The sequence below is a fragment of the Mirounga angustirostris genome, unplaced genomic scaffold (genome assembly GCF_029215605.1).
Source record: "Mirounga angustirostris isolate CCGP_5_RB_7025 unplaced genomic scaffold, mMirAng1.0.hap1 SCAF_16, whole genome shotgun sequence".
NCBI classification, from domain to species: Eukaryota; Metazoa; Chordata; class Mammalia; order Carnivora; family Phocidae; genus Mirounga; species Mirounga angustirostris.
In genome coordinates this window covers 18,270,947-18,283,513 of record NW_026991724.1, presented here as the reverse complement: position 1 = coordinate 18,283,513, position 12,567 = coordinate 18,270,947, and the positions used below count along the sequence as shown (strand labels likewise).

Here is a 12,567-nt window from a genome sequence, read left to right as displayed (position 1 = left end):
GGGGGCACCTGGGTGGTTCATTCGTTAAGCGTCTGTCTTCGGCTCAGGTCATGATGTCGGGATCCTGGGATCGAGCCCCGCGTTAGGCTTCCTGCTCAGCGGGAGCCTGTTTCTCCCTCTCCCTCTGCTTGTGTTCCCTCTCTTACTGTTTCTCTCTCTGTCAAATAAATCTTTAAAAAAAATTATTTGAAATAATATATGTATGTATGAAAGGCTTTCATATAGTGAACATGGGTAGAGAGTAAAAAAGAAAAGCCTTCCCTCATTTCTGCTCCCCAGAATTGGTCTTCTTTAAGTCTGATGTGGTATGAATGAAGCAGGTTGGTAGCACCATAAATTCATGATCCCAAATGCAGCTGAGCTTTCATTGTTTCTGGGCAGTCCACCTATTTGTCCTTGTCAGGTATGCTCCTATTTTCCTCAGTGAGTTCAATCATTCATTCATTCCACAAATGTTTAGGTGCCTGCTACGTGGAAGGCACCATGAAACGAGTCAGAGTTGGGTGAATCATTTGCACTTTTTTTAAACCTCTGATCTTTCCTCCCCTTTTCCCTCCACCTCCATGGTCTCAGTAAGTGCCCTCTTTTCCTACTTCATAAGAAAAGTAAAGGCAACAGATTGAAACTCCCAAATTTCTGTTCTCAAACCTACAAACCTATCTGCATTCATCTTTTCTTTGCCCATTTGCTGCAAGAGAGTTGGCATCACTCTTCATATTTGTGGACTGTCCCTTTGCTTTTGCCTCAATCCTGTCTGGTCTTCTCTGCAGCTTTTATACCCTCATGTACTGCCTCCTTACCTTCATCTTCACACTTTCTTTCCTAGATCTTTCCCCTCAACTCTTAAACATGCTTACATTTCTCCTATCTTAAAGAAGAAAGTCTTCCCTGTCCATGTTTGACTTTTTTTTTTTAAGTTTCTAATTTTTCCTGTTAAAACATAATTTGGAAACTTGGAAAATTTTGTACAGTATTACAAACTAGGGGAATGGGGCACCTGGGTGGCTCATTCGGTTAAGTGTCTGACTTCAGCTCAGGTCGTGATCCCAGGGTTCTGGGATCGAGTCCTGCATCAGGCTCCTTGCTCAGCTGGGAGCCTGCTTCTCCCTCTGCCTGCCGCTCTCCCTGCTTGTGCTCTCTCTCAAATAAATAAAATCTTTTAAGAAATAAATAAACTATGGGAATTAGGGGCACCTGACTGGCTCAGTCCATAGAGAATGCGACGCTTGATCTCAGGGTTGTGAGTTCAAGCTCCACATTGGGTGTAGGGATTACTTAAAAATAAAATTTTTAAAAATAAATAAACTGTGGGAATTATGCTGTACAGTAGGTCTCTAGGACTTACTCATCTGGCTCATTTTTTTATTTATTATTATTTTTTATGTTACTTAGGTGTTTAAGTTTGAGTCTTATATCTCCTTCCCTGCCAATCCTCATAAAGAGTTCTATCCCTCACAGTCTTCCTTCCTGTTTCTCATTGCCCTCCCATCTTAGCTTATACCCCATTCTGTAAAGTGACTCTTCCTAAGATCACTAAACACCACATTGCTTAATGTGGGGAACATTCCACTTACCATCTTTCTTGATCTCTTAAGAATATTCTTCATAGTGGACTGTGCCATCCTCCTTAAAACACTTTCTTCCCTTGGTTTCCGTGACACGATAGCCTGTTGGCTTTCTTCTCTATTCTTTCTCAGCCTTCTCTTGTTTCATCCATTTTTCCTTCTACTGGCCTTACCTGTTAGCTTTCTTAAAGTGTGACCTGTACTCTTCTTTTTCTTTTTGCCTTAGTGATTTCTTGAACTCCCGTGAGCTAATTCAAATCCCAACAACTCCAGTTCTTACTCTAAATCTTTCCTTTGAGCTAGGCTTATTTAGCCTTTGCCATCCCTAGTTTGATATCACTGGCATTTCAGATTTAACAGGTTCAAAACTGAAGGTCTAAACCCCCCCTGCCCCCTTTCCCCAAAACAAACAAAGGGCTTTAGCCCTTTTCCACTGTTCCTTGTCTCAGCAAATGGCCCCATCCACCTACCCGGTTTTCAAAGCCAGGAACCTGGAGGTCGTCTATTGACACCTACCTTCTTTCTTGTTCTGTATTCAGTGAATAAGTCCTGTTGATGCTACTTTCTGGGTCTCTCATCAGTTCTCCCCACTCCTTCCAAGCCACCATCTTCTCTCACCTGTCCTGTTTCCATATCTTAACTAGTCTTTCCACTTCTCTTGTCTTTTTGCCTTTTAATTCACTTTCAGGACAGCAGCCAGAGTAAATATTTTAAGAAGCAGAGAAGAACGTATTATTAACTTAATGAAATGCCTTTTGTTTTCACAAGTTAGACTGGGATTTGTGTTTTGCTTTCAGGTGTCCACTTGCGAAAGCAGCATTCCTACATTGAGCAAGGCAAGAAATGTCGATACTGCGATGCTGTGTTTCATGAGCGCTATGCCCTCATCCAGCATCAGAAGTCACACAAGAATGAGAAGCGCTTTAAGTGTGACCAGTGTGATTACGCTTGCAGACAGGTAGAGACCTTCATAGTTAGAAAGCAGTTGATTCCCCATCAGTGTCAGGTTTTATCAGAGGGTTTTTAGATTCCTTGTATAGTAACTGTTTTTAAGGATGGTATTTTCAAACTGACTTATGAGGAGTATCACCAGAGGTCTCACTCCTCGATGTTATCACCTCAGTCTCCAGCTGATGTTTTTATTCAGTCATAGCTTACCTCCCCCTCAGGCAAACTACTGGCTGCTTTGTCAAAACTGGGAGAATTAAGTCCAGGACCTGAGAGAAGAGAAGAATATGGTCCTGGGGCTTAGGGGTGATCTAGACAGGCGGCCCAGCCAGGGAGCATATCAGTACTGGGATTTAAGGCAGCAGTTTTGCAGCCCTGTAAAGATAACTTTATCCTCTGGACAGGCAGTTTTGAGCCTAGACCCTTCCGGAGAGAAAGGCCTCTGGACCATGTGTGCAGGTGGTGGCTGGGGTAGCAGCCCTGTGACGGGCTCTGAGGCCTTTTCCCCCACCTGCTGTCTTTCAGGAGAGGCACATGATCATGCACAAGCGCACCCACACTGGGGAGAAGCCTTACGCCTGCAGCCACTGCGACAAGACCTTCCGCCAGAAACAGCTCCTCGACATGCACTTCAAACGCTATCATGACCCCAACTTTGTCCCTGCGGCCTTTGTCTGTTCTAAGTGTGGGAAAACCTTTACACGCCGGGTGAGAGTCAGAACTTCACTTCCCTTATCATGGTTCTTAATATCATGTTCTTGATCTTCCACTGCAAAGCAGGGTAGTTTTTTCCACTGAGGTTATAAGCACAGAGATGCCTTATCATTTGGAAAGGGCCACTCATCACCACCTCGGGCTTTTCTGTACATGTGTGAACCCTCCTGCTGAAGCGGGGGGACTCAGTATCTGAAATAGGTCTTTCTTGGATCTTCCTTTGGGGCCATGTTAGTCAGGTCTGCACAGGACAGGGGACTGGTCTGATCCTCCTGTGTTCCTCTTGCCTGCAGGCTGCTGAGAGGCCCTAGCCCCTCCTCTTCTGAGGGACTCTCTTTCCTCCCACCCTTCCTCTCTCCCTCCCTTTCTCTCTCTCTCTCCCTCCCCCCCCCTTCCTTCTCTCTCCCTCTTCCAGATGGAGACCATTTCCCTTGAATGAGGAGAGCATGTTCAGGATGTGCTTATTAGCACATACTAGAACATTTCAGACTAGATATGAGTGCCCGAAATTTTTATTAAAGTAAGTGAACTTCTAATTTCTGATACCAGTTTTTTTAGTAACATGAACGAAGATTTTGTTTCTTCCGTTAGAATACCATGGCAAGACATGCTGACAATTGTGCTGGTCCAGATGGCGTAGAGGGGGAAAATGGAGGGGAAACAAAGAAGAGTAAACGTGGCAGAAAAAGAAAGATGCGTTCCAAAAAAGAAGACTCCTCTGACAGTGGTGAGTAACTTATTTCTTGATTTAGTTACATGTGGTAGATTTTGGTGCCCAGTTGCCAATCCATTGATGTATGGATGTACTGGGATAGAGGGGCCAATCACTCTTACTTCCTTTATAGCCTCTAGTCTCCCTAAGGTATGTTATGTATTTACAGCAGCAGCTAGTTTCTGGGGGAAAGTTCGTGTTTTTGTTTATTTGTGTGTTTTTTTCTCCTGGTATTCCATTGCTTGATAATACCTTATATGTTAAATGTTCAGTTAAAGCCAAAGCAAAATTAGTATTTCGACTCAGTTTTCTCAGATTAGTGATATTCTAAGGCCAGCAGAGTTTCTTTTCTATGTTCGTAACTTTTACATTTAGGAATCTGGTCTAGATTTGAGCAATGAATCTAATGGATATGAAGAAGGTTTCTTAAGCATCTTGACCAACTTCTGGTTTGACTGCCTGTGTCAGCCTAGCCTTGAGATGTGTTGATCAAATCCATGAAGGTCAGCCTTTCTCTTCCTACCTTTATCTCTCCGTTTTATAATGTAACACTTTGCCTATTTTCCTACCATTGATGCTGTTGGGGGTGTTTTTTACTTTAGTCATGAAATCCAGGCAGAAGGTATGCTTTGAGGTGCTAGACTCATGAAGAGGGAGAGAGAACAAGAGCGTCAATAACGGAGAGTCACACTGGATGGTCCACACTCGTCTCATGGTTTTAGGCTCTGTAATGTGGATGCTTGGGCCGCTGGCCAAGTAGTTGAGAAGGCACATCTGTGACTAAAGATTTAAGCTTTTTATGGTAAAAGATATATGTAGAGGGGTTTTGTTTTGGGGAATACACTTCCCCAGAAGCACCATCAGACTGGAGAAATTATAGATGGTGCCTTATGTGTTTCTAAGGCTCCTCATTTTGTCTTGCATTGCTTGTTAGTAATAATGGGGAGGGATTAAAATTTTTTGAAGATTGAAAATACTTGAAAACTTCAGTCTCTCCATTGATTTTATTAAAACTTGCTCATGAAAGCACTAGGTTTTTTTATACTTAGATCTGTAACAAGGTCCCTTTTAGTTTTTGTGTATTTTGTTTATTTTAATAAAACCTTTTCTGTTTAGAACTTTTACTTTTTCTGGGAGAATATTCATCCAGTAAGCGTAAGAGTAGTTTATTTTTTGCTGCCTTTTTTAGAAAATCTAATTTAAGCATTCTCTTCATCACTGGGTTTTCAGTAAACATGCCTCCTTTAAAATATTGGTTTACTTAAAAGCACACCGTTCTCTCCTGGGGCGTCTGGGTAGCTCAGTTGGTTGGGCATCTGCCTTTGGCTCAGGTCATGATATCAGGGTCCTGGGATTGAGCCCCGCGTCGGGCTTCCTGCTCAGCGGGGAGCCTGCTTCTCCCTCTCCTCCTGCCTCTCCCTCTCCTCCTGCCTCTCCTTCCTCCTCGCATGCACACTCACTCTCTCTCTCTCAAATAAATCTTAAAAAAAAAAAAATACATACCATTCTCTACTGAAAATCTTTGTGGGACCCTTTGAATAAGAAATTAATGAGTGGGGGCACTTGAGTGACTCAGTCAGTTGAGTGTCCAGCTCTTGGTTTCAGCTCAGGTCGTGATCTCAGGGTTCTGAGATCAGGCGCCATGCTCAGCGGGGATTCTGCTTGGGATTCTCTCCCTCTCCCTCTGTCCCTTACCCCGCTCGCATGTGGTCTCTCTTGCTTGCTCACTTTCACTCTAAAATAAATTTTTTAAAAAAAGTCACAGGGATGCCTCGGTGGCTTAGTCATTGAGCGTCTGCCTTTGGCTGGTGTCATGATCCCAGGGTCCTGGGATCAAGCCCTGCTTCGGGCTCCCTGCTCGGTGGGAAGCCTGCTTCTCCCTCTCCCTCACTTGTGTTCCCTCTCTCACTATGTCTGTCTCTGTCAAATAAATAAATTAAAAAAAAAAAAAAAAAAAAAATCACAGGCCCCAAGTGCCACCAGAGATCCACAGGTAACCTTGAGCTGGAGGATCTCTGTAGGTGCTTCTAGTTGCAGAGCCTCCTACTGCCACAGATGTTGGCCCTTACTTAGCCTTCTTGCTTATGGTACCACTTGGTCACTTCTGTGGTTCATCTCCCAGTAAGAGAGGCTTCATTCCCTAATTATGCATCACCAGAGCATCTTTCAGCAGAAGACTTTACTGATGGTTGCTAATAGATGATGCAGCTCCTTCTTTTGTCTTATGCATTGCTGGCTTATAGAGCACGGTTTGGTTCTGGGCCTTGTACTGAGTGTCTTTTTATCCCCCCAGAAAGTCTAGCCTTTCCATCCCACTGCTGACCAAGACCACACAGTTACATTTGTCCTCTCCCAGAAGTTCTGCCTGTTGGCCACTTGCAGAGATTAACCAGCTATTTTAACTGCTATTAACTGCTATTTTCGAGGCTTTTTGCCAAAATCTCTCCAAGCCAATAAGCCTTTGACCCTATTAACCTTCTTTGTGTGCTTTTTTCCCCCAATTCTGACTGAATTTGTTTGGTTTTCTAGGCATTGGGCCAACTTAGGCAATAGGGGGCTTGAATAAGTTCAGCAGGGAAGTATCTCATCTCGTTCTTGACACACACTGCCACATACCAGTGTGTTCCCCACATTTTCACTCAGGATTTGACAAACAAGGCATTTTGTCCTGAAGATGAGGCCTTTACTCCTAGATTTCTAAATGTAAATGTCTGGTCCTAGAGAAAGACCACATAACCTGTATTCCTCAGAGGCAGAGGCGAGCAAGGAGGGTACTTCGCGTGCCGTGCGTGGCAAGGGGTGGGGGAGCAGGAACCCCGGAACCGCAGCCAGGGGTGGGCAGCAGAACAGCCCCAGGCGGAGGCTGGAGGTTGAGTTCTGCCTGCTGTAATTTAGCCATGCCTTCCGAATCACTTAGCTTCTCACTTTTTCTGTAAAATGAGGGTAGCACCTCTTATTAAATGAAGTAATGAAGCCAAAATGGAATAATGGAGAATGTTAAAAACTGTGACGCATGGTGCAAACAAGAAGTGTGTCTATGTAGGGGAGTCCAAGTTGCAGAGCGTGATTACGTGCGTTACAGTTCAATCCTTTTGATCCTCAAATCACTAGTAAGTAGGTTGGGGGTGCTTTAGAGATTATATAAGGAAACTGAGGTTCACTGTGGTCATTGTCCCAAGTCACACACCTAGTAAGGGATTCAAAGCTCCTTGTCAGTATTCTTTATACAGTAGTCCCCTCTTGATGATGGCATTAGGGAGTTAAGAATGACCCATTGATTCTGGCATAGCTGAGAATTAAGTTAAAAAACTTGGCCTTAAAGCCATCAGGGGGCGCCTGGGTGGCTCAGTAGGTTGAGTGGCCAACTCTCGATTTTGGCTCAGGTCATGATCTCAGGGTTGTGGGACTGGGCCCCATGTCAGGCTCCATGCTCAGCAGAGAGTCTGCTTGAGGATTCTGTCTCCCTTTCCCTCTGCTTCCCCCCACCCCGCCCCGTGTGTGTGTCTCTCTAAATAAATAAATAAATCTTTAAAAAAAAAAAAAAAAAACATCAGTCATAGTCCTAGAAGAACTCTTGCTGCTTATCCTAGTAATAGGACCTCACAATGCCATAGGAATTTATGTTGTGCATGCATGCGCACGTACACACACCCACCCACCCACCCCCCGTCTGCCTACTCAGAGACTGGCAGGAGCACATCTTCGAGGGTCTGTCTCAGGCTCAGTACCCTGCTTTATCCTTGCATAATAGATAGAGGGAATATATGTTTTCAACTTAAACACTGTGGTATTGTTACATATCTGGCATATGATGGAATTGCCTCTTAAGAATTTGAAATTTGGGGCGCCTGGGTGGCTCAGTCGTTAAGCGTCTGCCTTCGGCCCACATCAGGCTCCCTGCTTGGTGGAAGCCTGCTTCTCCCTCTCCCACTCCCTCTGCTTGTGTTCCTGCTCTCGCTCTCTTTTTGTCAAATAAAATCTTTAAAAATAGTTTTTTTGAAACTTAATATTCTGATGTCTAAAGCTAAAAGAAAAAAGTAATATCCAGCCCACATAAAGTAGGACTAGTAGTCTTCAAGTTGATTTGTATATTAATTCTAACAAAAGCATTTTTAAATGGACTTCTGTTGATGAAAATAAATATGTAACTAGACTTAACAGAATATGTATATTGATTTTGTGTGTGTGTCATTTTTCTTCCGCTGTACTTCTCCGTGTCCGTTCCCCCGCCGCACGTTACTCCTGATTTCATGAGAAGAAAATGCTGAGCCAGACCTGGATGACAATGAGGATGAGGAGGAACCTGCGGTGGAAATTGAACCCGAGCCAGAGCCTCAGCCTGTGACCCCAGCCCCACCCCCTGCCAAGAAGCGGAGAGGACGCCCTCCTGGCAGAACCAACCAGCCCAAACAGACCCAGCGTAAGTTCCTTGTCTCCACCTAGTAGGCTGGAGGCTGGCGGCTGCTCCCAGCGTGGGCAGGAGCCAGATGGGTCCTTGTTTTGGGGGATGATGAGAACAAGTTAGGGTCACACCAGGAACAAACTGTCAGGAATCGATTATTTAGTTTTTACTGGGAAGCACGTGAGGAAGACCTGAGAAGCCCGTTGCACTTCAGGGAGAAGGCCCAAGTAGAAAGTTCACATGTTGGACAAGATGGGGACTTCGTGGGAGGGTTCTGCAAAACAACCAACATCCCAGTCAGCTGGCAGCATTGATATGGTATGGTAATGAATGTAAAAGAGCCAAAGTTTAAGGGATGAAGGATAAAGCAATTCCTGTGCTGAGTGTTCCTCCTAAGAAATCCAGGCCTGTGGATTCAAGGGTTGGCCTTCTGCTGTAGGAGCGGACACAGCAGAGGTGTTCACCCTCTACCTCACACCACAAATGGCAGTGGGCACGGCCCTTGTGACAGCAGGCTCTGGGGAACTCGAGTCTCTGTTCTGTTCTCTGTTGTTGTGGATATCCTGAAAGCTGGCAGGCAGGGTTTTTTCTTTAACAAACGCAAGATTTTTTTTTTTTTTTAATGTACTCCCTGAGCCCATGTGTAAATGTCTGTTTGTGGGGGGTGTGACTGTAGACCCTGGGAACCATTTCGCCTACACATACTTGAGTGAAAAACACTGGTGGAGGGCCCTGGGTGTGGGAGACTTCAGGGTCAGAAATGGATGTTCTTGCTGTAGGTGGTTCACCTTCAACTCGACCCTGCATCACACGCATTGGGAGGTATTCTTAGTCATGTGCTGTCTGCATCTTTCGCCTATCTCATACTAGTGCAAAGCTCAACTTTATGACGTAAAGGAAAACTAAGGCTTTTAGTATGGAATTTGGGAGGCATATGAACATGAATGTCAGCATTTTGTTCTTTGATAGCCAAAGAGTATTGGGGCTTTATGAATGGCCATATTTTAGGTCATTAAGTCTTTTTTTTTTTTTTTTAAATGACTTTTTCTGTGTCCTTGCTAATAAGGCTTTCCTGCATTGCTGACATCCATTTAGTGTCCAGTCTCACGGGACCCTTGCAATCCTCAGGGGCTTTAATGGAGCATTTGTTTTGTTCATGCTCTTTCTTGCCAGCAACAGCCATCATCCAGGTGGAAGACCAGAATACAGGTGCAATTGAGAACATTATAGTTGAAGTCAAAAAAGAGCCAGATGCGGAGCCCGTGGAGGGGGAGGAAGAGGAGGCCCAGCCGGCCGCCACAGACGCCCCCAACGGAGACCTCACGCCCGAGATGATCCTCAGCATGATGGACCGGTGATGGCGGGGCCTTGCTCATCGCCAGGACTGCTCTGGGCTGTGTTTAAACGGCCCGCATCTTAATTTTTCTCCCTTCTTTCTTCTTTTGGCTTTGGGAAAAGCATCATTTTACACCATTTTACCAAACACACTGAGAACTAAAACTTCAAGGATGATGTTAGAAAAATGTGATTTTACTAGAACTTGCTGTTTGATGTTAGCAAATCATGGAATGTTCTGAGTCCCTGAGGGTTTACTGTGAAGTGCTGAGGACAGTGTTGATGCCTAACTGGTTTTCTTAGATGGAAACAGAGACATTGGACCCTCTCTCTTGCTATGGTAAACCACTCCAGAATGGCCACCGGGTTTCCCAGAGTTCTAGGTCTTCTTCCCAGGAGAGTTTTTAACTGTAAATGCAGACTTGGGAAGGACTTACACTTTTAAACTGGTTTTTGCTTCTGCTTCTCCCTGACTCCCTTTGCTCGGAGCCAGCTGCACGCCAGTAGTCCGGCATGCTGCGATCGGTGTCTGTCCTGAAGGCTTTGCCTCTTTCTTGGCAGAGTTTCTGGTATGGTCAAGCTTGTAAATAACTTTTTTTACATTTTAATCTTTTCCATTAATTAAGAGGTTGAAAAGTGCAGTGTAAGAAAACCCAGCATTTTAATTACTTGCAAATTAAGTTACCACAGACTCTGTCGTGTGTAAATGTTGACAAGGAATTGGATCACAATCATGTAGCAGAATGGCACCGAGACTGCTGCCCGCTAATGACGGACGCCCACATGGAAGATCGCGATTTCCAGCCCGTGGAGCCAGCATTTGAACCTTGTACAATTAACTTTCAGTTATGATTTCCCATCTACATTTTCTTTGCTCTGTTTGTAGCTGAATTTTGTGTTTTATAATTCCTCTGTTCAAGCAGAAGGGTGATTATGAGTGGGTCACAGCAGCCCTTAAAAGCTGGGCCAGAAAATTTCACTAGGTCAGTAATTTAAACTTTGGATCTGCAAAACAAAATAATGTGAAACAAAACCAACTAAAAAGTGATTCTTGCACATGAACTGTCACACGTTTGAAATGTGTTTTTTAGAGAGCCTCAGTCTTGCTGATTTCAAACACTTTTTTCTTCTGTGTATTGCTTTTAAAAGAGCCATCAGTTAGCTATCAGACTCTAGGTTGATGCATTTTGTACTTAGCTGTACTGTGTGATATTTTTCATTATTTTAGGACGCCAACATGAGACCTGTAATAAAATATGTAATGGGGTTGAAAGCTGGGGAGGAGGACCTACTGCTGTACAGCTAATAAATCATAATGGATTAACAAGTGCTCCAGACACTCCGTCACGTGTGATCTCTGCCTGCTGGGGGCCCCACAGGTGCGCGTGCATGGCCTCAGGTGCTGCAGGCCCGGTCGCCGTTCAGAGGCGAACTCTGTTCTTGGGATGGCCACTTCCTGTCCAGCACGTCCGAGATGATCTTGGCAAATGGTGGGGTTAGTGAGTGAACCCCGCCACAGGTTTTAACTCCCCAGAGGTGTGTGTGAGTAGCAAGGTGTGGTTGGACAGCTGCCAGCCTCCGTGATCCACCTTAGGGGTGGGTCCCTGCAGCAGAGGAGTGACCACAGAAGTTAGAGGTGAAGGGGGCTCATGGGAAGTTCTGTCCAGGACCTCTTCTCTGTGAGGGCTGAGGTCAGCACCTTGGGTTCTGCCAAGTGCAGGACAACGGAAGCTGGGCCCAGTCTGCCCTAGAGAAGGTCATGTGGGAGGGGAGACAGAGTCACCAGGCTGCAGGGAGCGATTCCTAGACAGCTTGTTAGCGCTGCGGGAGGCACCGTGGAAAGGGAGTTGGACTAGGAAGCTGATGCGTTAGTGAAACATCCTCTTGCTGTCGCTGCCCATTTCTGGGCAGATAGCTTTGGTAAAACCGTTTTAGTTAAAAGCTTCAGCCACTGATTCTGGGGCTTTTTAACCAGAATTCTGAGTTAGTGGTTTTCAGGGAGAAGTAACAGAAGGTCAGGTGTGTGTGACCTTCGGCTGCTAGTATTGTCCACGTAGTCACGTCTCCCAGGAAAACGGGTATCTGAGGCCTCAAGACTCAGAACCTGGCAGGCAGCTCCTTGGGCCCAATGTTAGCGACCCGAGGCTGTCAGAGTGTGGGGTCTTTGTCTCAGGCATGGGCCAGCCCCTACGGGGGGTAGAGTACCCCCTACCATAGTGTTTCAGTGGCCATACGATTTTCTAAATTTTTTGGTGTTCATAATAGATGTCTGCAGAACAGTGAGATTTTTATCTTCAGCATAGCTTTTTCTCTGTGTACATGCAAGTTGTTTGAAAGTTTAAAAGATAGTTTTGGATGGAGAGGGGGCAAGAGGAGTCCCATTCTGATGGAGTAGAAACTTAGAAGGGATCCCCCATTGCATAGCCCATGATGCACCCTGTGTGACTCCATTATATATAAAACCTGTATAAAATACAGATTTTACATATATAAACATGGAAGTACAGAAGCCATTTCTCACTGCACACCCGAGAACTGTGGACGGGCTAATTCCTGACCTGCCAGCTCTCCCCCACTGTTAGGCCGTAGCAGGTACTGGAGTAAAATACTCCCTTTGCTCACCTGGGCCCTCCTTGCCAGTGGTCTGGGTCTGGGCTTCTAAACGGTCTGCGGGGCACCTGTGGCCGCCTGGAGGTGCGGCCCGGCCCCTCCTCTTGCGCTGCGGCCGCAGGCGGGGCTTCCGCCTCAGGAGGGGCTTTTAGCATTTCCTGGGTGCCCACGGGGGGTCCTGCCGTCCAGAACACGGGCGAGCTGGAGGCCTCTCCCCCTCGCGCTGAGTCACTCAGTGTGTTCGGAGCTCAGTCCCATGTGTCCCCTGGGTCTCTGATAGA

At 45.6% G+C, this 12,567-nt stretch overlaps 1 protein-coding gene across 3 annotated transcripts in view; it reads left to right on the top strand.

Annotated features, from left to right (window-relative positions):
- Window positions 1–11,006, top strand: part of CTCF (CCCTC-binding factor) — a 49,282-nt gene extending 38,276 nt beyond the window's left edge. For 2 of the 3 annotated variants that reach the window (XM_045890910.3, XM_045890909.3), the window contains 5 exons: window positions 2,363–2,523; window positions 3,039–3,221; window positions 3,819–3,954; window positions 8,198–8,359; window positions 9,515–11,006. In XM_045890910.3, coding sequence (XP_045746866.1) covers window positions 2,363–2,523; window positions 3,039–3,221; window positions 3,819–3,954; window positions 8,198–8,359; window positions 9,515–9,699 — 827 coding nt within the window. In that variant the 3' untranslated portion in view covers window positions 9,700–11,006. The remainder of the gene's footprint in view (window positions 1–2,362; window positions 2,524–3,038; window positions 3,222–3,818; window positions 3,955–8,197; window positions 8,360–9,514) is intronic. The other variant, XM_045890911.3, reaches the window with a different exon arrangement.
- The last annotated feature ends 1,561 nt before the right edge of the window (window positions 11,007–12,567 follow it).